The sequence below is a fragment of the Engystomops pustulosus genome, chromosome 8 (genome assembly GCF_040894005.1).
Source record: "Engystomops pustulosus chromosome 8, aEngPut4.maternal, whole genome shotgun sequence".
In the NCBI taxonomy this organism is placed as follows: domain Eukaryota; kingdom Metazoa; phylum Chordata; class Amphibia; order Anura; family Leptodactylidae; genus Engystomops; species Engystomops pustulosus.
The window spans coordinates 80,256,865-80,281,751 of NC_092418.1; the positions used below are offsets into that span (position 1 = coordinate 80,256,865).

The 24,887-nt window shown below is 42.4% G+C and overlaps 1 protein-coding gene across 3 annotated transcripts in view; it reads right to left on the reverse strand.

Annotated features, from left to right (window-relative positions):
* The window catches only part of RBM44 (RNA binding motif protein 44), a 121,029-nt gene that overhangs the window by 90,650 nt on the left and 5,492 nt on the right, over nucleotides 1-24,887 (reverse strand). For 2 of the 3 annotated variants that reach the window (XM_072121401.1, XM_072121402.1), the window contains exons 2-3: nucleotides 15,979-16,110; nucleotides 11,925-11,982 (exon numbers count right to left, since the gene is read on the reverse strand). In XM_072121401.1, the coding sequence (XP_071977502.1) occupies nucleotides 11,925-11,982; nucleotides 15,979-16,110 (190 nt within the window). Of the gene's footprint in view, nucleotides 1-11,924; nucleotides 11,983-15,978; nucleotides 16,111-24,887 lie in introns of those variants that run through there. The other variant, XM_072121403.1, reaches the window with a different exon arrangement.

Below are 24,887 nucleotides of genomic sequence, written 5' to 3' on the forward strand. Positions count from 1 at the left end.
AAGGGCCAGGTCCTGAAAGGGTTAACCACTTGGTTGTTTATATTCGTTATTAGTTTTTCTTTTGTTCCTGTATGTGTATTTCACAGATTAAGTCTAACTTGTCTATCAGTCCTGCTGTACTCAATTTCAGTTGCTTCTAGACACGACCCTGTAACTTCTGACTTAGGGTCGGGTGGCCACCATCTTGGATTTGCATGTGACAGCGTGCAGATGAGATTTGTCGCTCTCTGTTCTGCCTGTAGCCACGCCCCCTGCACAGAGCTCAGAGACTCACATCTTGCAAGGAGATCAGAGAGAGGCTACAAACTACAAGGAGATAAGTGATCCGGGGGAAGGGGGAGGCAGGCACATGTCAGTGAAATGTAGCAGAGCTCACAGTGTAAAAGTCTGTCAGCCTCTGTCTAATAGGTATCACGCATCTCATCATCGCTGATGTGTCTCATCTCTCTCTGTGTCAGTGTGTTAGTACAATGTCAGAAGCCAGAGGAAAAAGTATATACACATTGTACTCTGATAATCTAACCACACTCTCACCCCACAAAACTAGATGGGTCATAAAATGTCTGCTTAGAGAATCTCCGCCCAAACCCTGGAATTTTGCACTGAGCAGTCCTGGTAGCGAGTTGCTAAAACAGCAATAACACTAAATAACATAGTAAAGTAAGGGTTAAAATGATCTTTAATCTTTGTGGGGATTGAAATGCGAGAATTTTTTTTTGTTAGAAAACCCCTTTTAAAGTTCAATTGCATACCAAAAGCTCTAAAAATTGAAAAACATTAACGGGAGATATTGGAGACACAGAAACTATGGCAGAATGGGATGAGTTATTTAATGGTTTCTTCAAAAAAAAAAAGAGATAAATAAATCTAAGGAAAGTCAAAGAATTATTGGATCTATTTGATAAAATAAAACCATATAAAGACCCACAATTACCCACAAATACACAAAAACGAATTAAAACAAAAAGTAGATGAAATGGAGTTTAAAAGGATAAGACATTCAGAGCATCGCTGGTTTAAGTTCCAGTTTAAGTAAAAAAAAGTTGAAAAAAGTAAAGTTTAAACATTAGAATAAAATAAAAATATAAGCCCGTAAAAATATCACTTTCCCAAACAAACAATTAATAAAGTATAAAAAAAACAATTACACACAAAAAAAACCCCTTATTTGTTATTGCCAGGTCCATAACAATATGTAGAATAAAAACAGAATGGTTACTGGACCCATATGCCAAATGCCTGGAGAAAAAAAAAATACAAAAAACCTTCTGAAAATAGATCAATTTTAATTAATACCTTTAAAATGCAATAATTAACAACATTTTCACCAAATTACTTTTTGCCCAGTAAAATTGGAGAAAAAATTAATAATAATATACAATTTTTATGGTATGATAACGGCCCAAAACAAATACAGGCAGTCCCCGGGTTACATACAAGATAGGGTCTGGAGGTTTGTTCTTAAGTTGAATATGTATGTAAGTCGAAACTGTATATTTTATAATGGAAGTTCTAGACAATTTTTTTTCTTTTGCCCCAGTGACATTTGGAGTTTCAAAATTTTTGGTGTAATTGGACCAAGAATTATCAATAAAGCTTCATTACAGACATCTTACAGCTGATCATTGCAGTCTGCGACTATAGTAATGTATCCAGAGAGCTTCACCAGAGGTCACAGTGGGCAGAGGGGTCCGTCTGTAACTATGGGTTGTCTGTAAGTCGGGTGTCCTTAAGTAGGGGACCGCCTGTAAATATCTTCCTAAAAATTGATCATTTTCATTTTCTCCACCAACACAGAGTTAATAAACTCTCACCAATTAGCTATAGATGCCCCAAAATTATGCATCTCATGTGGCAAAAATATAAGCCCCTATAGGTCCATATAAAAAAAAAATTATAGCCTGTACAATTTGATATAAATCTGCTCTGAATGGCTCCTCCTTCATTCCCGGCCGTGAGCCCAAACAACAGTTTATTACCACATATGGGGTTTTGGCAAACGCGGGAGAGATTGGGTATCAAACTTTGTGGAGAGTTTTCATTTAATCCATTGCAAATGTTTCATTTCCCACTGTGGGGAATTGCTCTGGTAGTTGACAGGTAGCAGTGCAAGAAGCAGTGACACACGCAGGTTTAAAAGTCCAACTTAAGTGTTTATTCACACTTGCAAAACAGAACACAAATTCAGCCTTGGCTTAGGCACATGCAAAAACATTATAAAAGTAATTCCTGCCCGGCTAGGCGCTGTCTAATACATTTTGAGGACCCTAACTATCCGGGTACCAGGCTGCCTGGCACACGCTCTTGGCCAGCAGCAAGACAGGAGACCCTCAGTTACCTTTGCTGTGAGAATGCAATCTCACTTTCAGCTCTCCAGGTAGGGCCTCTCCTACTGCTTCTGGCCTGCAGACTAAATCAGACCCTAACAAGGCCTGAGACCTGCACCTGTGGGCTATACAAAAGCCCAGGACCGAAGCCCGGGTGGAGTAGGAGTCCCACTACCAGCCTACCCCTACTCCATAATAAGCAGGCCCAGTACGGACATTACAAATGTGTCTGTGTTAGCTAGGCCAACACAGACAAAACAGACTATTCCTGCTTATCATGTCTGCATTAACCCTTGGGTTACTGCAGACAAACCCAGGGCTTTTACCACCAGCATTTCATCTGCCTGTAGGACAGATAGCGGTTTTCCCACACAACACCTCTCACTTTCTCACATACCCTCCCCCTCAGTTCAGACCCACCGGGGCGAACTCCTGACATTAAGCAATGCGTTCGGGACAAGGCATCCGCATTGCCCTGTAGCTTCCCGGCTCTGTGCTCCACCATGAAACTGAAATTTTGGAGGGACAAGAACCACCTAGTGACCCTGGCATTCTTCTCCTTAGTTCTACTCATCCACGTGAGAGGAGAGTGGTCAGTTATGAGACGGAACTGTCGTCCCAGCAAGTAGTACCGTAGGGACTCTAATGCCCACTTTATCGCCAGACATTCCTTCTCTACGATACTGTAATTTTTTTCTGCTGGCGTGAGCTTCCTGCTCAGGTAAGTAATGGGGTGTTCCTCGCCATTCACCTCCTGAGACAGGACAGCTCCCAGCCCTACATCTGACGCATCCGTCTGCACAATAAACTCTCTCTTGAAGTTTGGCGCAATGAGGACGGGAGATCCACACAACGCAGACTTCAAGGCCTGAAAAGCACCTTCTGCTTGTTCATTCCACCGCACCATGACAGGCCTTTTACCCTTCAGCAGGTCTGTCAGGGGAGCGGACATGGTGGCAAAGTTTGGTATAAACCGTCTGTAGTACCCTACAATGCCCAGGAATGCCCTGACTTGCTTTGTGCTCACTGGTTGAGGCCAACCCTGTATAGCGTCAATCTTGTTGACCTGAGGTTTAATTATACCTCGACCGATCACATACCCCAAATAGTGTGTCTCCTCCATTCCCAGCGCACACTTCTTGGGGTTTGCAGTCAGGCCCGCTGCCCTTAGAGAGTTCACTACGGCCTGTACCTTGGCCAAGTGACTCGCCCAGTCTTGGCTGTAGATGATAATGTCATCTAGATAGGCGGAGGCGTATCTCCTATGTGGCTTTAACACTATGTCCATTAACCGTTGAAAGGTAGCGGGGGCCCCATGAAGCCCAAACGGTAATACAGCATAGTGAAAAAGGCCCTCAGGGGTGATAAAGGCTGTCTTTTCTTTAGCCCTATCTGTCAGGGGTACCTGCCAATATCCTTTAGTTAGATCCAGGGTGGTGAAGTACCGAGCACCCCCTAGTCTCTCAATAAGCTCGTCCACCCGGGGCATGGGATAGGCATCAAACTTAGACACCTCATTCAATTTTCTAAAATCGTTGCAAAATCGCAACGTCCCATCCGGTTTGGGAATTAGAACAATTGGACTGGCCCACTCACTTTTGGACTCCTCAATAACCCCTAGCTTCAGCATCTTCTGAACTTCTTCTGATATGGCTTGTCTACGAGCTTCGGGGACTCGGTACGGCCTTAATCTTACCCTTACCCCTGGCTCAGTGACAATATCATGTTTAATTACAGATGTGTAGCCAGGCAACTCTGAGAACACATCTGTATTTCTTGCTACAAACTCTCGAGCCTCTCGCTGTTGCTCTTTGGTAAGGGTATCGGCTATTCGCACTTCTGCCTCCGGCACAGGCTTATCTGCAGCCTGTGAGGGTAGCGCAGGAGGTGGACTGGCCAGGACCATCTCTGTATGCAGACTCTCTCTGTCTTTCCAGGCCTTCAACAGATTTACATGATAAGTCTGCTCGGGTTTTCTCCGTCCGGGCTGACGTATCCTGTAGTTCACCTCTCCTATTTTCTCTATAACCTCATACGGTCCTTGCCATTTAGCGAGAAACTTACTTTCTACAGTGGGGACTAGCACCAACACACGATCACCGGGACTAAAGCTCCTTACTTTTGCTGACCTGTTATAAACCCGGCATTGAGTTCTTTGTGCTTCCTCCATATGCTCTTTGACAATGGGCATGACGGCTGCCACCCTGTCCTGCATATCTGCGATATGGTCTATTACACTTTTGTGGGGGGTGGGCTCTTGTTCCCATGTCTCCTTGGCTATGTCCAGGAGACCCCTGGGATGTCTGCCGTACACTAACTCAAACGGTGAGAACCCAGTAGAGGCTTGTGGGACCTCTCGGATGGCGAACATTAAATATGGCAATAGTACATCCCAGTCCTTCCCATCCTTGTTTACCACTTTTTTTAGCATACTCTTTAAAGTTTTGTTGAACCGTTCTACCAATCCATCCGTCTGAGGATGGTACACAGAGGTGCGTAACTGTTTAATATTAAAGAGCCGACATAGCTCCTTGGTGACTTTTGACATAAAAGGAGTCCCCTGATCTGTGAGGATCTCCTTGGGAAGTCCCACCCGACAGAACATGGCAAACAACTCTTTAGCAATTAGTTTCGCAGAGGTGTGCCGCAGTGGGATGGCCTCAGGATATCGGGTAGCATAGTCCATGACTACCAGGATATGCTGATGCCCCCGAGCAGATTTAACTAAAGGACCGACCAAATCCATGGCGACCCTTTCAAAGGGTACCTCAATAATGGGCAGAGGTACCAACGGACTTCGAAAGTGTACCATGGGAGCATGCAATTGACAATCAGGGCAAGTTTCACAATACCTTTTTACCCTATCATATACTCCTGGCCAGTAAAAACGCTGCAAGATGCGTTCCAGAGTTTTTGTGGTACCTAGGTGCCCTCCCATCACATGCTTATGTGCAAGGTCTAACACCATCTGACGATATGGCTGAGGCACCATTAACTGCTCCCGGGTTTCACCGTGGACCTTATCAATGCGGTACAATAACTCCTGATTTACCACCACACGAGGAAACAACTTATCCGCACCTGGGTGCTGAGGTACGCCATTAATTTCCACCACATTTTCTCTGGCGCGGACCAGAGTGGGGTCCTGGAGTTGGGCAGTACCAAAGTTGTCACGGGATACCTCCAAATCAGACAACTGCGGTCCTGTCACTACCTCCTCAGTTTCGCCTGCCATAACATCTAGGGGAAACATTACACTTCCATCTTCTGTGGCGGTCACCCCTACGGCAGGAACTCCAGACTCTGGGTCATCAGGCTCGGCTTCAGAGATCTGACCAGACAACACAGGAGAACAACCCCCCAACTCTTGGTTTCCCCGCCATAGAGTCCAGAACATGGGGAAGTCCCGTCCCAAGATAAGGTCATGGGGCAAGTTCTTGACAACCGCTGCCTCATGTAGTGTCTCTCCACAAGAGGTCTGGAAGTTAATAACTGTGGTGGGGTAGTCCTTTACGTCCCCATGGATGCACAGGACTCCAATTGTGCGCCCTGTGACTGCCTTGGGGTCTGTGAGGGACCCATTAATCAAGGTCACCCGACTGCCTGAGTCCAGCAGGGCCAACGCTGGATGCCCTGCCACAGTCACCCGGCACAGGTGGCACTCATCAGCAGAGTCGGGGCTAGTAGCTGTGTAGACAGGGGCAGCATAGAGAGAAACCCTTCTGGCGGAACTGCAGTCCATGGGCTCTGAGGAATTGGGGCAATGGGCTGCAATATGACCTGGCTCATGGCAGGTCCAACAGGTGGGAGCCTCCCCCCTCCTCCTCCCCTGGGGTACTTCCCGGACATTGGGCGTTGTCCTGCCCCGGGAATTTGTGGGTGACAAGACCTTCCGTGCCTTAAGGCCTGTCTTGGTATAAGGGGCTTTCTTTGTTAGGGCCTGAGTGGCACAAAACCTCTCCACCAACCCCACCAGCGCATCGGCATCAGACGGGTCCCCGTGTCCCACCCATTGTTGGATCTCACCCGGCAAGGCCCTCAGGAAACGGTCCAAAACAACCTTCTCGACCATCTGGGCTGGGGTTGATGTCTCCGGCTGGAGCCACTTGCGGACCAAGTGAACAAGTTGGTGCATCTGCCCCCTCGGTGGTAGCGCCTCCTGGTATCTCCAGCCATTCACTCTTTGAGCGCGTAGATGCTGATCAACTCCTAGTCGGGCCAAGATCTCTGCCTTTACCTTGGAGTAGTCCCGGGCATCCTCCTCGCTCAGGTCGTAGTATGCCTGCTGGGGATCAGCGACGAGGAAGGGGGCCAACACCTCTGCCCAGTGTTGCTGTGGCAACCTCTCTCGGGTGGCCACCCTCTCAAAGCCTGTCAGATAGGCCTCCACATCATCCTCGGCGGTCATCTTGGTCATAGCTTTGCGGACCTCTTTCCTGGCGTCCTTCACCGTCATTGCTGGGACAGTCCTTTGCTGAGCAGCGGTCAGGGCTGTTATCTGCTGGAGCAGCAATCTGTTTGTCTCTTGCTGCTGCACGTTGGACTGGACAAGCTGCTTGATTAACTCCTCCATGGCTGTGGCTTGCAGCTTCAGTGCTGTCAACTTCCAGGACATGCACTAGTGTATACTTCACTGCACTTTGCCCGCTCCAATCCACCATATGTGGGGAATTGCTCTGGTAGTTGACAGGTAGCAGTGCAAGAAGCAGTGACACACGCAGGTTTAAAAGTCCAACTTAAGTGTTTATTCACACTTGCAAAACAGAACACAAATTCAGCCTTGGCTTAGGCACATGCAAAAACATTATAAAAGTAATTCCTGCCCGGCTAGGCGCTGTCTAATACATTTTGAGGACCCTAACTATCCGGGTACCAGGCTGCCTGGCACACGCTCTTGGCCAGCAGCAAGACAGGAGACCCTCAGTTACCTTTGCTGTGAGAATGCAATCTCACTTTCAGCTCTCCAGGTAGGGCCTCTCCTACTGCTTCTGGCCTGCAGACTAAATCAGACCCTAACAAGGCCTGAGACCTGCACCTGTGGGCTATACAAAAGCCCAGGACCGAAGCCCGGGTGGAGTAGGAGTCCCACTACCAGCCTACCCCTACTCCATAATAAGCAGGCCCAGTACGGACATTACAAATGTGTCTGTGTTAGCTAGGCCAACACAGACAAAACAGACTATTCCTGCTTATCATGTCTGCATTAACCCTTGGGTTACTGCAGACAAACCCAGGGCTTTTACCACCAGCATTTCATCTGCCTGTAGGACAGATAGCGGTTTTCCCACACAACACCTCTCACTTTCTCACACCACCCAAAATATTGTAAAAAAAATATTACAATTTGTAGATCGCACCTCCATTTTGTTTTAACCCCGATAAAACCCCTCAAAGGTTAAAAAACTTCCCAAAAGTCCCTTTTCTTATGTTGAGGGCTATAGTTTCAATAACGGGGTAATTTACAACTTTAGCCATTATTTAGGCCTCCTATAGCCAATTAAAAGTTGAGCAGGTCCCTCTAAATACAGGTTTTGGTGATTTTCCCAAAATTTTTTAAAAATGGCCCCCAAATTCTGAGCCTCATTACATTTTAGTAATATACAATAGAATGTTAAAAAACCATGCCAACATAAAGCAGACATTTGGGAATAGTAAGTTATGAATAAATTTGGGTGTTATTACCATCTGCTTCAAAAGTAGAGAAGAATTTTTCAAAAATTTCTGCCAAAACAAAAAAATACTAAAGAAAATATATCATCCAAATTTTTTAAACTCATTTGAAGTGCAATGTGTCACGAGAAAATCTCAAAATCCCTTGGATATCTTATTGCGTCCCAAAGCTATAACCACGTAACGTCCTAGAGGCCAAAAGAGTCCCAAAGGGGTTAGTGCCCAATTTCTCCCAAGTATGCCAGACTGGCATTGTAAATTTGCATAAGATTTGCATAGTACAAGCTATTTTTTTTAAAAAAAACCTTTTTTTTTGGTAATATACCATATATACTAGAGCAGTGGTGGCGAACCTATGGCACGGGTGCCAGAGGTGGCACTCAGAGCCATTTCTATGGGCACTCAGGTTGTCACCCCAGGACAAAGTTCAGCAGAATGGAACAAATCCTCCAAATCTTCCTGAAGCCCCAGGCAACTTAAGGGAAGCTGCTCTCAGCGCTATTTAAAAGAGACATTTCATTGGCTGTTTGGAACTGCAGGAAAAGTGAGAAGGTGTGGACAGGGCTGCATTATCTTTGGAGATCCTACTGCTGGACTTTCAATTCTTCCTCTGCACAGAGAACCTGGAGAGAAGCTATAATGAGAGTCTGAATTTGCCCTCCTTCCAACTGTATTGGTGGCCTCAGGGGACCGATATGATTGAAAGATGTGGAAGAGCAGGTAGCAATAAGTTACTGCTTAAAATGCCATGTTGACACTTCAGAGTAAATAAGTGGATTTTGGTTGTAGCTTGGGCACTCAGTCTCTAAAAGGTTCGCCACCAATGTACTAGAGTAGAAGCCGACTCAAGTATAAGCAGATGTACCCAATTTCAACACAAAAAAAGACTGGGAAAATCTGACTCGAGTACAGTCATGGCCATAAGTTTTGTGAATGGCAAATATTATATTTTCACATGATCTGTTGCCCTCTGGTTTTTATGTGTGTTTGTCAGATGTTTTTATCACATACAGAAATACAAGTGCCATCATATTATGAGTAACAAAAGCTTTTATTGACAGTTACAATGAGTTCATGCAGCAAGTCAATATTTGCAGTGTTGCCCCTTCTTCTTCAGGACCTCTGCAATTCTCCCTGGCAGCTCTAAATCAACTTCTGGACCAAATTCTGACTGATAGCCATCCATTCTTGCACAATCAATGCTGCTTTTTATCACAATTTGTTTGTTTTTTGTTTGTCCACCCGTCTCTTGATGCTTGACCACAAGTTCTCAATGGGATTAAGATCTGGGGAGTTTCCAGGCCATGGACCCAAAATCTCCATGCTTTGCTCCCTGAGCCATTTAGTTATCACCTTTGCTTTATGGCAAGGTGCTCCATCATGCTGGAAAAGGCATTGTTGATCACCGAACTGCTCTTGGACGGTTGGGAGAAGTTGCTCTTGGAGGACATTCTGGTACCATTCTTTATTCATGGATGTGTTTTTAGGCAAGACTGTGAGGGAGCCGATTCCCTTGGCTGAGAAGCCGCCCCACACATGAATGGTTGCAGGATGCTTTACAGTTGGCATGAGACATGACTGGTGGTATCGCTCACCTTGTCTTCTCCGAAAAAGCTGTTATCCAGATGCTCCAAACAATCGGAAAGGGGATTCATCAAAGAAAATGAGTTTACCCCAGTCCTCAGCAGTCCACTGCCTGTACCTTTTGCAGAATCTCAGTCTGTCCCTGATGTTTTCTCTGGAGAGAAGTGGCTTCTTTGCTGCCCTCCTTGACACCAGGCCTTGCTCCAAGAGTCTCCGCAGTCTCAGTGCGTGCAGATGCACTCACACCTGCTGCTGCCATTCCTGAGCAAGCTCTGCACTGCTGGTAGCCCCATCCCCAAGCTGAAACACTTTTAAGAGATGGTCCTGGCGCTTGCTGGTCCTTCTTGGGCGCCCTGGAGCCTTTTGGCAACATTGGAACCTCTCTCCTTGAATTCCTTGGTTATGCAATAGATTGTTGACTGAAGTGCAATCTTTCTAGCTGCGATACCCTCCCCTGTTAGGCCAGTTTTGTGCAGTGCAATGGTGACTGCACGTGCTTCTTTAGAAATAACCATGGTTAACAGAAGAGAAACAATGATGCCAAGCACCAGCCTCCTTTTATAGCGTGCAGTGGTGTGATTCTTACTTAATCATGACAGATTGATCTCCAGCCCTGTCCTCATCAACACCCACACCTGTGTTACTGGAGCAATCACTGAAACAATGTTAGCTGCTCCTTTTAAGGCAGGCCTGCAATGAAGTTGAAATAAGTTTTGTGGGAAAAGTTAATTTTCTAGGCAAATGTTGACTTTGCAATTAATTGCTGTTAAGCTGATCACTCTTTATAACATTCTGGAGTATATGCAAATTACCATTATAAAACCTGATGCTGTAGACTTTGTAAAAATTAATATTTGTATTGAAAAGATGAGTACAGTGTTAATTTTTTTATAGACTCGAGTATAAGCCAAGTTAGGGTTTTTCAGCACAAATTTTGGTTAGGGATTTTATGAAAAATCATCTTTTCAAAGAGTCTTTCTGGTTTTCCTTTTCACGGCGTTCACCTAGAGCAGTGATGGCTAACCTATGGCACTGGTGCCAGAGGTGGCACTCAGAGCCCTTTCTGTGGGCACCCAGGCCATCACCAGAGAGGACTCCAGGTATCTTCCTGCAGTCCCAGACAGCCCAGGACTTGCTGTGCACAGAGGTATTTTAAAGTGACAGCTCTACCTCTACTATTTTCTGCTTTATTGGTGTCCTCAGGGTGCTGGTATCAATGAAAACTGTGACAGAGAAGGGAGTATAATAGTAAAGGAAAGGATAGCAAGATATGCAAATCACATTTGAGCTCACAGCCACACACCCCCTGTATGCAGTTCCAATTTGGGCAATATCCGGCTGTACGCTAGCATGTAATGGTTTATGCACTGAACGGCTATTTGTGCCTCTATTTTAGATTGGATTTGTGTACCTGCATGCTTACTCTCGGCCATAAAAACTTACTATGAATTTTTGTGATAGGATTTTACTGCATTCTAATATCTAGGGGTGTTTTGTGGAGGTTTTTTTGGTTGCATCATAACCATTCCCTTTGTCTGCATGAATCTTTTCATACAATTTTAAATGTTTTTAATGGTGTCTTTAATAAATTTTGCATCGATTACTTGAACCCTATATCTTTTTGAGGATCATTTATACACACCATACTGGTCCATATTGATACTAGAGAAGGGAGTATAAATCACAAATTAAATTTCTGTGCTGGAACTGCGATAAATAAGCGGGTCTTTGTTGTAGTTTGGGCACTCGGCCTCTAAAAGGTTTGCCATCACTGACCTAGAGGGTCCAATAATACTTGTGATTTATTATATATGGGGGTATATCTGAGGTATCCTTGATAATGGGCATTATAGCTACTATAAAAGGGCTCTTCTTATGAAAACTTACCAGACCGCTTCTGTATGCATACACCGATGCTGCACAAAGCCCAGTTAGAAACCTCTCCTCATTTATACAATATCCGATCCTTCTGACTGTTTTGCTGCTCGCTTCTGTACAGCCAATGAAGACTAACAGATACAGGAGGCTTTGAAACCTGAAAAGAATCTATGCAGAACTGTATACGGCTGAGGAAGTGATCATATAAATGAATCATGTGACAGAGGATGTACACACAAACCCAGGATTCCCTTTTTACACTGTGTATTATATATAAGCAACCGTGTACTATGATGATAAAAAAGGAAACCTGTCAAACCCATTAAACCCTGCTAATAAATAGCAGGCCAATAGCAAGAAAAAATGGACTAAACAAAAAAAAAAAAAAAAAACCTCTAGCCCAATAGAGCCTAGTGGAAAGCTTTAATTTACAATAACTCCTCTAACATTAAACACATGACATACCTGTTTAGTGACACTTTTTTCTCCAATCTGCACTTTTCACAAGTTGTTTCAACTTTACCTAATAAATAAAAAGAAGGCAACATAAGTATACAAGCCAATAACATGTGCAGTGTTAGGCCAGGAATACATTCCCATAGACGGCTATGGTGACCCATGGTAGATCTTTCCTCTTATGTGCAGCCGGGTAGTGGCATTTCCTTTGGAGAGGGGAGGGGTGAGCAGCGCTCAGGATAGATTTCCATGTAGATTTATTGCAGAAATATTTGCAACAGTCAAATTCACCTAAATGCAGTCTCCAAAAAAATAAACAAATCAAATATATTAACCCCTTAACTTAAAGAGAACCTGTCTCCCACCTTTTTCACAGAAAAATGGCAGGTTTCCATAGAGCCCTATTAAAGAGGACCAGTCACCAGATTTTGACTACCCTGACTAACAATGCCTGCGGATAAAGGGTTACAAGTCCACCCCATATCACTTAAACTTAGCTGCCAGTGGAGTATTGTACCTCAATTTGACGTTTTTCTGATCTGCAAATTAGTTTTTCTGACTCATGTCTGGTACCTGTGATTCATCTCTCAAGTTGCCAGTGAACCACGCCCCATTATTCTGACTTACAGCTCTATGTCTCTTCACATCACTGCTCTGCCTACTTCTACTGAGGGACGGTCTGCTAATATTGAACTACGGACATATAAAGCTCTATGTACAGATGGGAAATATTGTGTCAATATCTGTTTTTTACACAGTGCATTGTGTTACATTCATAACATGTGACCAGTGACATCATCGCAAGTCCTTCAGCCTTCTAAGAATAGCAAACTGTACACCATGTAAGTGATTACATGAAATCACAGCAGCCTCCATGAAGGATGGAGAGGAGTAGAAGTCCATGGAGGCTGCTGTGACTTCATGTGGTCATGCATGGGGTACAGTTTGCTATTGTTAAGAGGCTGAAGTACCTTAGATATCATTCTGGTCACATGATATGAACTGTGACCAGTAAGGAGGATACGCCCCCCTCTGATGCCAGGTAATACAAGATAAAAGGTGATTTATGTGGATGTAAGCAAAACAATTTTTAACTAAAAGAAGTCAGTTAACCCCTTAAGGACGCAAGGTTTTTTTCCCTCATTTGCTTGCCACCTTCAAAAATCCATAACTTTTTCATACTTTGGTGTATGGAGCTATGTTAGGTGTTATTTTTTGCGAAATTAGATGACATTTTAATTGCTGCCATTTTGAGGTTTGTGCAACATTTTGGTCACTTTTTATGTCATGTAAATGGTGTTAAAGTCGCATTGCAGACATTTGGGGTTCTATTTTCCGTTATGTGGTTCACTGCCGGCAATAAGTTTTTATATTTTTATAGATTGGGCATTTTGGGACGTAGCCATACCTAACATGTCTGTGATTTTTACTGTTTATTACATTTTGTATCAGTTCTAGGGAAAGGGGGATGATTTGAACTTTTCGTCTGATCGTTCCTACCATATACTGCAATACTACTGCTCGATCCTAACAGGCTGCTGCTATAGACAGCCCTGGGGTCCTTATTGGACCTCAGGGTTGCCATGGCAACGATTGACATCTCCATGCCCCGGCGCTATAGACGCCACAGTCATCTATAGGGTTAAACAGACGGTATTGCGATAGTCGCAATCAGTGCCGTTACTGCCCAGGCAATTGCCATGACGTAATTATACGTCAGGGTGCAGGAACTACCCGCCTCCTATGACGTAGAATTATGTCGGGGTGCAAGAAGGGGTTAATGGATTCCAGCCAGCCAAACGCATGGTAAACATGCAAAAAAACATTTCAGAGCATTTAACCCCTTAGTGAATAAGCTCATTTGCGCCTTGATGACCAAAACCTATTTTTCAAAACCAGCATTTGTCACTTTATCCAGTTAGAACTTCAGAAGACGTCAACTTACCCAAGCGTTTGAGTTTGTTTTTCCGTTACATTTTGTACGTCAAAATAGAGGGAAATTTTGGTTTATATATTAAGCATTTATTTATGAAAAAGGTGAATTTGGTAAACATTTTGAAAAAATTAGCCATTTTCAAACTTCAAAATGTTCTTTTTTTCAAACGGATAGTAACTAATTTGGGTAGGAAGTAAAATTTACCATATCTCAGCTTTGTGTTGGTGTCATTTTAAAAGTGTCCTTTTGTTTTATTATGATGCTAGAAAGATCACAAATTGAACAGCATTCTCTCAAATTTTCAAGAAAATCAATCAATTATTTTAGGGACCGTTTCATTTCTATAGGGGTTTTGAATGTTCTGTTACTAGAACCCCCCCCATCCCCCCCCCCACACACACACACACACATACATATATATATAAACCTCGTTCTATTAACTTCAGCCCTCATAATATTCATAAACATCAGGTAGGAAGCTTGTAAATTGGAATTTACTAATATTTGTCTTTTATACATTTATTTAGCCACAAAATGTACCCACATTAACTGAATTAAAGTAGAAAATGCATCTAGGAATATATTGTGTAGTTTTTTTTTTAAGTGGACGCCCCATATGTGGATATGACGCACTCCAAGGGCACATTGCGGGTCGCAGAAGGGAAGGAGCCATTGAGCTTTTGTAGGGCAGAATAGTTTTCAGGTGCTATGATGTGTTTGTAGAGCCCCCCGAGGCCACGTTCACAAGTGGCATTTTGGTTGCGTTTTGAAACAAAATACAAAGGCTCCACCTCCGATTGCATGTTGAGGTAAGATTGCATTTACTTTGGGTTCAGTTAATGTGTTGGAAACAGAATGTTACCAAAAAAATGTTATTATGAGTGGAGCCTTTGGATCACATTTCCAAACAAAACCAAAATGCCACATGTAATTGTGGCCTCAGGCACCACAAACTTTTATCCCAGAGAATTTGATAACTTTTCATGTGGTATGGGGGGGCATTTAAACCTCATTGCCACCGATGGGCTTTTTCCATTTTCATTTCTGTTTATTGCTCCCTACTTTAAAAAAAAATCATTGAAACCTTTGAACTTTGAAAAACTTATTTTTCAGTGGACAGAGCTGTGTGTGGGCTTATTTTCTGCGTAACAAATTGTACTTCTTAGTGACAGTATTTTATATTCCATGCCTTCCATGCCTTGTACTGGGAATACTATTCAAAATGCGGTAAAATTGACAAGAAACTGCATTTGCAACATTTTCTTGTAGGCTGTTTTTTACGTCTTTCACTGTATATTCCAAATGGCATCTCTAATATATTCTTTGGTTTGGTTCAATCACTGGGATAACAAATTTATATCGGTTTTATTAGGTGTGAAGAGATTTTTACAAAGATTCAAAACTTACTGTATATACTCGAGTATAAGCTGACCCGAGTATAAACCGAGGTACCCAATTTTAGCACAAAACACTGGGACATCTTATTTTTTATAGCTTCTCTCTGCTCACGATGTGCTGGCAGGAAGTGAATGTCTGAACTCTGTGCTAGACTGTAGGGGGCATGGCTACAGGCTCAGAGCAGAAAGAGCCAAATCTCAGCTCCGAAATTGTGTACACCAGGACTGATAGAGACAGGTTGGAATTATATCTCTGAAATGCTTTTTTTTTTATTTTTAATAACAGTAAATTAGAGAATGTTATTTTGTTATCCTTGAATACATATATAAAAAAAAAACTTTTTTGGGAATACACCTTTAACTGCCTCAATTTGATTATGTTGTATGAGAGGATTGAGGCCACAATGTCGGATAGATTAGAACACTAATAATATAAGGCAACCATGGATCGTAATCTCGGCCTTCCCCGCCTTGAACAGAGCTTTACAGTTATCCTCATAACTTTCAAATCTAAAAACGCACTAAGAACGCACCCTAAGAAGGAGGTGGTAGGAGGACTTCACAGTTCCAGCACAATCTGATTGCAAAAAATGGTTAGGAGTGTAAATATGAGCAAGAGAATATTTCAGTTTAGTGTAGATGGTCTGACACAGAGACCCCATTCTCCATGATGTGTACAATCACTTATATTGTCTTAATATACCAAAAGGTATATAAAAGATGCACTCACCTGAATAGCTATACAAAGATCTTTGTTGATCAGAAAACTCTGTTATATCATCCTGCTGATAGGGGATGACTGGGAATGTCACAGAATAGGAAATTGTTGATTGTGTCAGAGGTACAGGATTATATTGTCCACCTGCATTACAGTGAAAAGTAAGAGTTAAAGAGGAGAGGATTTCTTAACTTTCTAAAGTAGCGTATATCATTTTGATATGACTGAAACATAAACAAACCCAAAGAAAGTTCCATAAAATACACCATATTTTATATTATAATTGCACATCATTACTATGGTAACGAAGCAAAATAAAACTGTAAGGCTACATTCACACGAACATATGGAGGACGTATATACGGCCGATATACGTCCCCCATACACTCCTATGGGCGCACGGCGCCCTACGGGAGCGGTACAGTGCAGCACACGTGCGGCACCGTACCGTTCCGTACCCGGGAAAAAGATAGGACCTGTCCTATCTTTTCCCGTAATACGGGGCCGTGCGCCATAGGTTGCTACGGTACGGTACGGGCGGGCAACGGCAGTGTGAATATAGCCTTAGATCATCACTGGGAGCAGAGCATAAGAGGTAGGAGTTACTGAGAACTAAAGGATCTTGGGACTTGTAGTTTCCAGTGGCCGCCATCTTGGTGATAACTCCGCATACTTTAGAGAGGCCATAAAATTTTGTGAATCATAAAATCAAACTTATTAAGCTCCATTTTGTGACTAATGACACCGAGTTTTGTTAAATTCATTTATTTATAGCATCATGGGTTAATGTATCAGACGTTCATATTCCCATAATACCCCTTCATCCCCTTATCACTGACACTAGTTTTTAGCTCAATGACCAGACTCGATTTTTCGAATCTGACAGGTCTCATGATAATTGGTTAGAACTTCGGAACGCTTTAACATATCCAGGTGATTTTGAGAATGTTTTCCCTTGACACATTGTACTTCATGTTATTTGTAAAATATAAGTGATAAGTTTTGCGTTTCGTTCTGAAAAAAAATAAAAATTTGGCAAAAGTGTGTAAAATTTCTTCATTTTCAAACTTTAACATGTTCCGCTTTCCAGAGAAGAAATGAAACTATCCCAAAAGCTTGATAATTAACGTTTACGGAACGTCTGCTTCATGTTGAGACGATATTTTATGCATCGTGTCATTTTTCTAGGATGTTATGAGGCGCAGAACTTTAGGTGCGATTTTTCTCATTTTCATGAAAATTGCCAAAAACTCACATTTTGAGGGACAACTCAGCTTCCAAGTGACTTTGAAAGGCCTAAATAATAGTAAGACCCCATAAATGACCCCACTATAGAAACTTCACCACTCAACGCAAGTAAAACAACTTCTATTAACCCTTTAAGTGTTTCACATGGGTTTAAACAATATAACCCTTCGATTTAGAAACTTTTGAATTTTTTGGAAAATACTGCCAAAACTGACAGTTTCATAATGAATAAAATGATGAAACGTTCTGCAAAGTTTGATGCCCAATTTCTCCCGAGTGTAGCGATACCCCATATGTGGTGGTAAAGCAGCGCCATTCACAGCAGATTTGTATTGTCACAATGTACAGGCTATAAAATTAAAAATTTTTTGGTAATGTGAACATGTGAGGGTTATTATTTGCGGGGTGAGAAACACTTATAAAAAGAATTCATTTTGGGGGTCTATGGCTTATTCATGAGATTTTATTAACTATTTAAAGGGAGACAAAATCATACATTTTTATTTTGGATTTTTAGCACTTTTTTCACCCTGATGATAATAATGTAAAACTAATATTATATACCGTATATTCCGGCGTACAAGACGACCTGGTGTATAAGACGACCCCCCTACTTTCCTGTTAAAATATAGAGTTTATGATATATTCGCCATATAAGACTACCCCTTTTCCAACGCATACAAAACACCGGTAAAATTTTAAAAAAAAAACTGATTTGAATTTAACATGGTCCTTTTTTTAATTTAAATTCTTATGACATGCAGGTATATAGCAGGAAAACATAAGGCATACAACAACAACATTACCATCGTCCATTTTACTGTAAATGTTACCATACTGTACCTTAAATTTTTATTTTATTAAATATTCCATGCCATTCCAAATGCAATGAAAATGGTGAAAATCGCATTTGCGCCATTTTCTTGTGGGCTTGGATATTATGTCTTTCACTGAGCGCCCCAAATGACATGTCTACTTTATTCTTTGGGTCGGTACGATTAAGGGGATACCAAATTTGTATAGGTTTTATGTTTTCATACATTTACAAAAATGAAAACCTCCTGTACAAAAATAATTTTTTTGATTTTGCCAACTTCTGCCGCTAATAACTTTTTTATACTTTGGTGTATGGAGCTTTGGGTGGTGTCATTTTTTTTTGCGAAATTTGATAATATTTTCAATGATATCATTTTTAGGACTGTACGACCTTTTGATCACTTTTTATAGATTTTTTTTCTATTTTTCAAAATGGCAAAAAAGTGCCATTTTCGACTTTGGGCGCTATTACGGGGTTAAACGCATTGAAAAACCGTTATCATATTTTGATAGATCGGGCATTTTCGGACGCGTCGATACCTGATGTGTTTATGATTTTTACGGTTTATTTATATTTACCTTATATACTCGAGTATAAGCCTAGTTTTTCAATACAAAATTTGTGCTCAAAACCCCTAACTCGGCTTATACTCGAGTCAACTAAAAAAATAAATTCAAAACTCACCTTTCTGACATCACCTGTAGGTCCTCTTCTGTCTGAGACAGTCTGAGACAGAAGAGGACCTATGGGGGACGTCGGAAAGATGAGTACAGTGTTATTTTTTTTCCTACTACAGGGGCTGGGCAGGCTGTATGCTACAGGGGTTGGGCAGGCTGTATGCTACAGGGGCTGGCAGACTATATACTGGGAGGCTGTAACCAATGCATTTCCCACCCTCGGCTTATACTCAAGTCAATAGGTTTTCCCAGTTTTTTGTGTTGAAATTAGGGGTTTCGGCTTATACTCGGGTCGGCTTATACTCGAGTATATACGGTATGTCAGTTCTAGGGAAAGGGGGTGATTTGAAATTTTAGGGTCTTCGGAAGACCCGAGGCTACCATGGAGACTGATCGCCGCCCCCGATGACGGCACAGGGAGCGGCGATCCCAGGTAAGATGGCGGCGCCCATGCGCCGCTATCTTTTTGAGGCTGCCGGCAGCCATCGATGTGAAAACACCCGCGATCGGTGCTAGCTAGCAATATGCAGCACAGACTTACCGGCTATGGAGAGGGCTCATGCATGCAGGCAGTCAATTACCGGCGTATAAGACGACCCCAGACCAGACAGAAGATTTTTCAGTCTTCAAAAGTTGTCTTATACGTCGGAATATACGGTACTTATTCTCTGATTCACTACGATTACGGTGATACCTCATTTATATAGGTTCTCTTATCCAATATTTTAGAAAATCGCATTGTTTTTACTATCGACAACTTTTCAGGGCCATAACTTCTGTATTTTTCTGTTGTCAGATCTGGTTGAGGGCTTTCCTTTTTGCGAAAAGAGTTGTTCTTTTCAGTCGTATCATATTAAAGCGCATAACTTTTTTTTGATCACTTTTTAGAACATTTTTTGTGATGGAAAATTGTATATTACGGGAAGTTTTTCGGTGTTTTTTTTTTACGTCGTTCACCGAGTGGGTTCAATATGGATTTAAATTTATTGTAAAGTTTAATACGGACGCATTGATGCCAAATATGTAAGTTTTTTGGCGTTTTTGTGTTTTATATACTTTATTTGCATTTTATGTGCAACTGGGGAGATTATGGGACTATTTTATTTATTTAATAATTATTATAAAATGATTTTTATTTTTTATTTTTTTTTTACACATTCCATATGTGTGCTTGAACAAGCGTTCATCCGATCGCTTGTTCAAGCCCTTACACTGCAATACACTCTTCTGATCCTCTTCTGATCCTCTTTGCGTTCGATGGACATACAGGGGCAACAAGTAGGACTTGGAATACAACATAAATGGACACTATTCACGATCTATCAATGGGGTCTGTGCACACAAGGGTTAGGTGTGGGGTGGGGATTTGGGGGGGGGGGGGATAAAAGAGTGGGGGGGGGGAGGGGGAGAGGAGGGGGGGATGAGTTGAGTGCATGGGAGTGGGGGGGTGGGGTGGGGTGGGTATAAAGGATGGGATGGGGGTAAGGGGGGTTTGCCTTGGAGGAGGATGGAGGGTTGGGGGTGGCGGGGGTGTAAGGGGGGTTTTTTAGCATGTTTGGTTTGATTTGATATTATTGGTTTAGATATAGGGGCGTTGGGTCACTGCATTTATAAGCATTCACACACATGGTTTTCAAGTCACTACAATAGCACCTAATATTTATTTTGATTGGAGCTTAAATGTAATATACTACACAGTAATCACAGTTTTAAAATATTCACACTATCACACTTGTCACTGCAGCCTATTATATACAGTAATAATTATAATAGTCACATTTTCATATATCGACACTTTTTCACTTATACCACTAATAACACTTAACCCAGCACATTCACAATACTTTATACACTAATAATAAACTTATGTCAAGATCCCGGTTAATATAGGCATATTTAATACCTAATATTTCCAATTAATCCACACTACTGTGCCCCATCTTGCACGAACCACGAACCTCTCCCCATCCACCTCTCAGAATTCTGATTCCCCTTTCTTGACATCTGATACCATCTTTCGGCATATATGTCCAAAAAGAACCTGCGCACCTTGTAACCGGCTCCCCCGTGCGGCGGGGGTGCACCACTGCTCCCGAATGACATGTCCTCGGGTTCAGTGCTGTATCCTCCGTTTTGACACCGGGGGCTGGGATCATGGAGGCAGCGGCAGAGTGGGGAATGACGTCAGCATTAGGGCGGATCATGTGACACGGCGGTTGCCACTCCCGCGATGACGCGGTCGGGGGAGTGGCCTCTCTGTCCTGTCTGGTTCCGGCCGAAGTGGGGCGTTACCTCATCCTGCCCACGTGACACGCCGAGATGCTTAAATATGAAGACACACACATGCACCCACAGGCCCCCTGAAGAAGCGGCAACGCGAAACGCGCGTCGGGGTACCAGCGCCCACACTAAACGAAACATGGGTAAGCCAGTTTTTGCCATCTCCGTACATAATATGTAAAGGGCACATAATACTTAAACTGTAGCCACATACTTATGTTAGGCTGTACTACTATCTACTGCTGCACCGGCACTTTACAATATCTCTTGTGATAAAATTTCTTGTATGGATAATTGGGCACTGGCACTTTATAATACATCTCTGAATAATTTTGATATATTCCTGTGTTTCTGTGGAGTGTGGACGCTTTAGTGGAACTCCAGAGGAGAACTTAACTTCTGTTTGCATTTTACAGATCATATTGTCATACTGTGTTTTTTAAATAAGTGTAATGATTAAATAAAATGAATTAAATTTTAACTAAACGGTATAATGAGATTTCTATGAACCAGATTTCACTCATGTGCTTTTCTTAGGTGTTGTTAAGGTTTAATAGAGTGGGTTCGCATAAATTTACGAACAAATGATACGACTTAATTTTGTGCTAACTTTTTGGTTTGGTGTACTATTTTTCTGTGTTTTCACAGCTAATAAGCACAACATGGATTTTAGAGCCCGTGACCAGTCATGGGCCAAACAATTGGACGCATTGTTCTCTGACGGTTCCAACTTGGTTTTAAATACGAGTGGTGGTGAGGTTAAAGAAATGACAAACAAATTGAAAAATCATTTAAACAGGAGAATGAGATTGTGGTGGAACAGGGCTTTCTTGGAAAAGTATTTGACTAACAACTTAATCCCGAGAGGTCTACGGATACAAGTCTTCCCTTCATTTGAGGTAGAAGACCAGACCTGGAAGAATAAATGGAAAGAATTATCCAATAAATGTGCCAGAGGCTATATGCAATTACTTATACAAATGAACGAAGAGATGTTAACAGAATTAGAGGTAGATATAGATACACTCCAAACAAATATCCAACAAAAAATATCTCCGGATATATTGGATAAATTTAATCAAGAACTAGACGTAGAATACTCCAAATGGGAAAAAGAGGTGTGCCAAACTAAATCTGACAAATTTCAACGGGATATAAACGATTACCAACAGGGGCGGGTATATAAGTGGACTCAGACTCGTGGCAGAAGCAATTTCAGATCGAGATCTAGATCTCGATCTTTGGCATCACAGGGTGGAAATGAGGAACATCAAAGATCAAGGCCCCCCAATATGGACAGAAGTATGACACAAAAAACAAATACCCCTGAAGGCGGACACAATACAGACATCCCCAGTCAAGCCCAGGGTGGGAAAAGGAAATGGAACGTACGGTATCAGCATGAGAAAAAACCAAAAAATCAGCTACAGGTGATTAATTTATCAACCCATCAGTTAACCGATGCCCAGTGTAATGTATTGAGCAAAGGGCTCACATTCTCTCCCACTAATGCTTTTAATTATTTTTCAGCACTAAAAAACCTACATCTGTTCTCACGCAAATTACTTTTGAAGAAAATTTATAATAAGAATGAGGCTGAGTCCCAATTTAGTGAGCAAAATGAACAAGAGGCACTTCGGGCACTCGAGGACCTATTACAAGAGCAAGCAGGAGAAACGCAAGGTACGTTCCCTAAGACGATATTACCGAGATCTACCTACTTCCCCCCTTGTCCGCTTGCTCCTCAGTCGAGATTTTTACCCGACTGGTGACGGAAGAATTTAAACAACTCCCCAAAAAGATCGCCCAAGATAATTTATCTAAAATTGAACGAAAGGCGTTAGAAGAATTAAAAACTTGGGATGACGTGGTATTTAAAGCGGCGGACAAGGGAGGGAACGTGGTGATCTGGCCTAAAGCCAAATATGAGAAAGAGGTAAACAGACAGCTAAGAGACAAACACACGTACTCGAAGCTGTCATTTAACCCGATACATACCTTCAACCGACAATTGATCTCCATTCTAGACACGGCACTGGAAAATGGAGTCATCCTCAGGAAGGTCTTTAACGGCCTAAAAGTCGATGAACCAAGGGTACCCACCCTATATTTACTCCCCAAAATACATAAAGATCCCATTGACCCGCCAGGGCGTCCTATCGTCTCTGGCCTTGACGGCATTTGTGACCCTTGCTGTAAATTTATTGATTTTCATCTTAAACCTTTAGTGGAATGTCTTCCATCCTACGTACGGGACACGATGGACGTCCTGGCAAGGGTCAATGGGATCTCATTAGATCCTGATATGTGGTTGGTTACCGCAGACGTAGAATCTTTATATACATGTATTGAGCACCAAGATGGCTTAAACGCCGTACAGTACTTTTTAGATTCCAGCAGTATGGACCGATCCCTTGCCAGCTTGATTCTGGAACTGCTGTCATTTGCTTTGACTCATAATTTCTTTGTCTTCAAAGACGTCTTTTATTTGCAGCAGCGCGGCACTGCCACAGGGGCGGCCTGCGCCCCATCGTACGCCAACCTCTTCCTTGGACTCTGGGAGAGGAGCATTTTTGGTGACGATGGGGTGCGGCTCGCCCACCATGTGCAGTGCTGGCTGCGCTATATCGATGACATTTTGTTCATCTGGCAAGGGACGGAGGAAGAACTAATACGATTCATGCAACAACTGAACCGTAATAAATACAACATAAAACTTACGTACAAATACAGTCAGAATAAAATTGATTTTTTGGACATACAGATTGAAGTGGGACCACAAGGCCTATTGCAAACTGACATGTACAGAAAATCCACCTCAGTGAATTCATTACTACACGCTTCCTCAGCACATCCCCCCTCCACAATCAGGGCCATACCGGTAGGCCAATTTTTACGTGCCCGACGGCTCTGTTCATCAGAAAGAAGTTTTAAACACCAATGTAAAGACCTTAGGGAGAGATTTCAAGACCGAGGGTACAGTAACAGGAGTATAAAAAGAGGCCTGGATAGAGCCAGAAAACAATTAAGAAATGACCTATTGACCACTGGCCCCACATGTAAAAAGAGGGCAGTTGAGGACAACTGCGTGAGATTCATTGCAACTTATAATGATAAATGGCCTGAAATGAGGGCCATTTTAACCAAATATTGGCCAATATTACAGACTGATACCGTATTGAAAAACACCCTACAAGACAGACCAGCATTAACCGCCAGACGGAGTAAAAATCTAAAAGATTTATTGGTTAGCAGTCACTACATACCCAAAATCGAGAGACCTTTTGGTATGAGAGATAAGAAGCAGGGATGTTTCCCGTGCGGAGACTGTATAGCCTGCCAAAATATCCTGAGGACACAGGAATTTGATACCACAGATGGGAGCAGGACTTTTAAAATACGTGAGTATATTTCGTGCAGTAGCACAAATGTCATCTACTACGCCACCTGTGGTTGCCCTTTAGTTTACATAGGGTTGACAATCAGGGAACTGCGAGTCCGCACAAGGGAACACGTAAGAGACATAATGAAAGCCCGACAAGCTAGTACCCCATTGGAACTGAGTCAATTAAAGACATTACCCAGACATTTTAGAACTCACCACAACTGCGATCCTAAAACTTTTAGGGTCCGTGGAATTGAACAAATACATCCAGGTATCAGAGGCGGCAATGTAAAGAAATTGCTAGCACAAAAAGAGTGCAAGTGGATCGTACTCCTGGATACAAAGGTTCCGAAAGGCCTTAATGAAGCACTAACCTTTTCTCCCTTTCTATAAGATGCTTCCCTCGAACTAGTCCTGTTCCAACCAATCTATTTCCAATCTCCAAATATAACCTTACATAAAGCACGAAGTGTAACTATATTCTTGTTTTTCCCTCTCCCCTACTTGGTTTTTT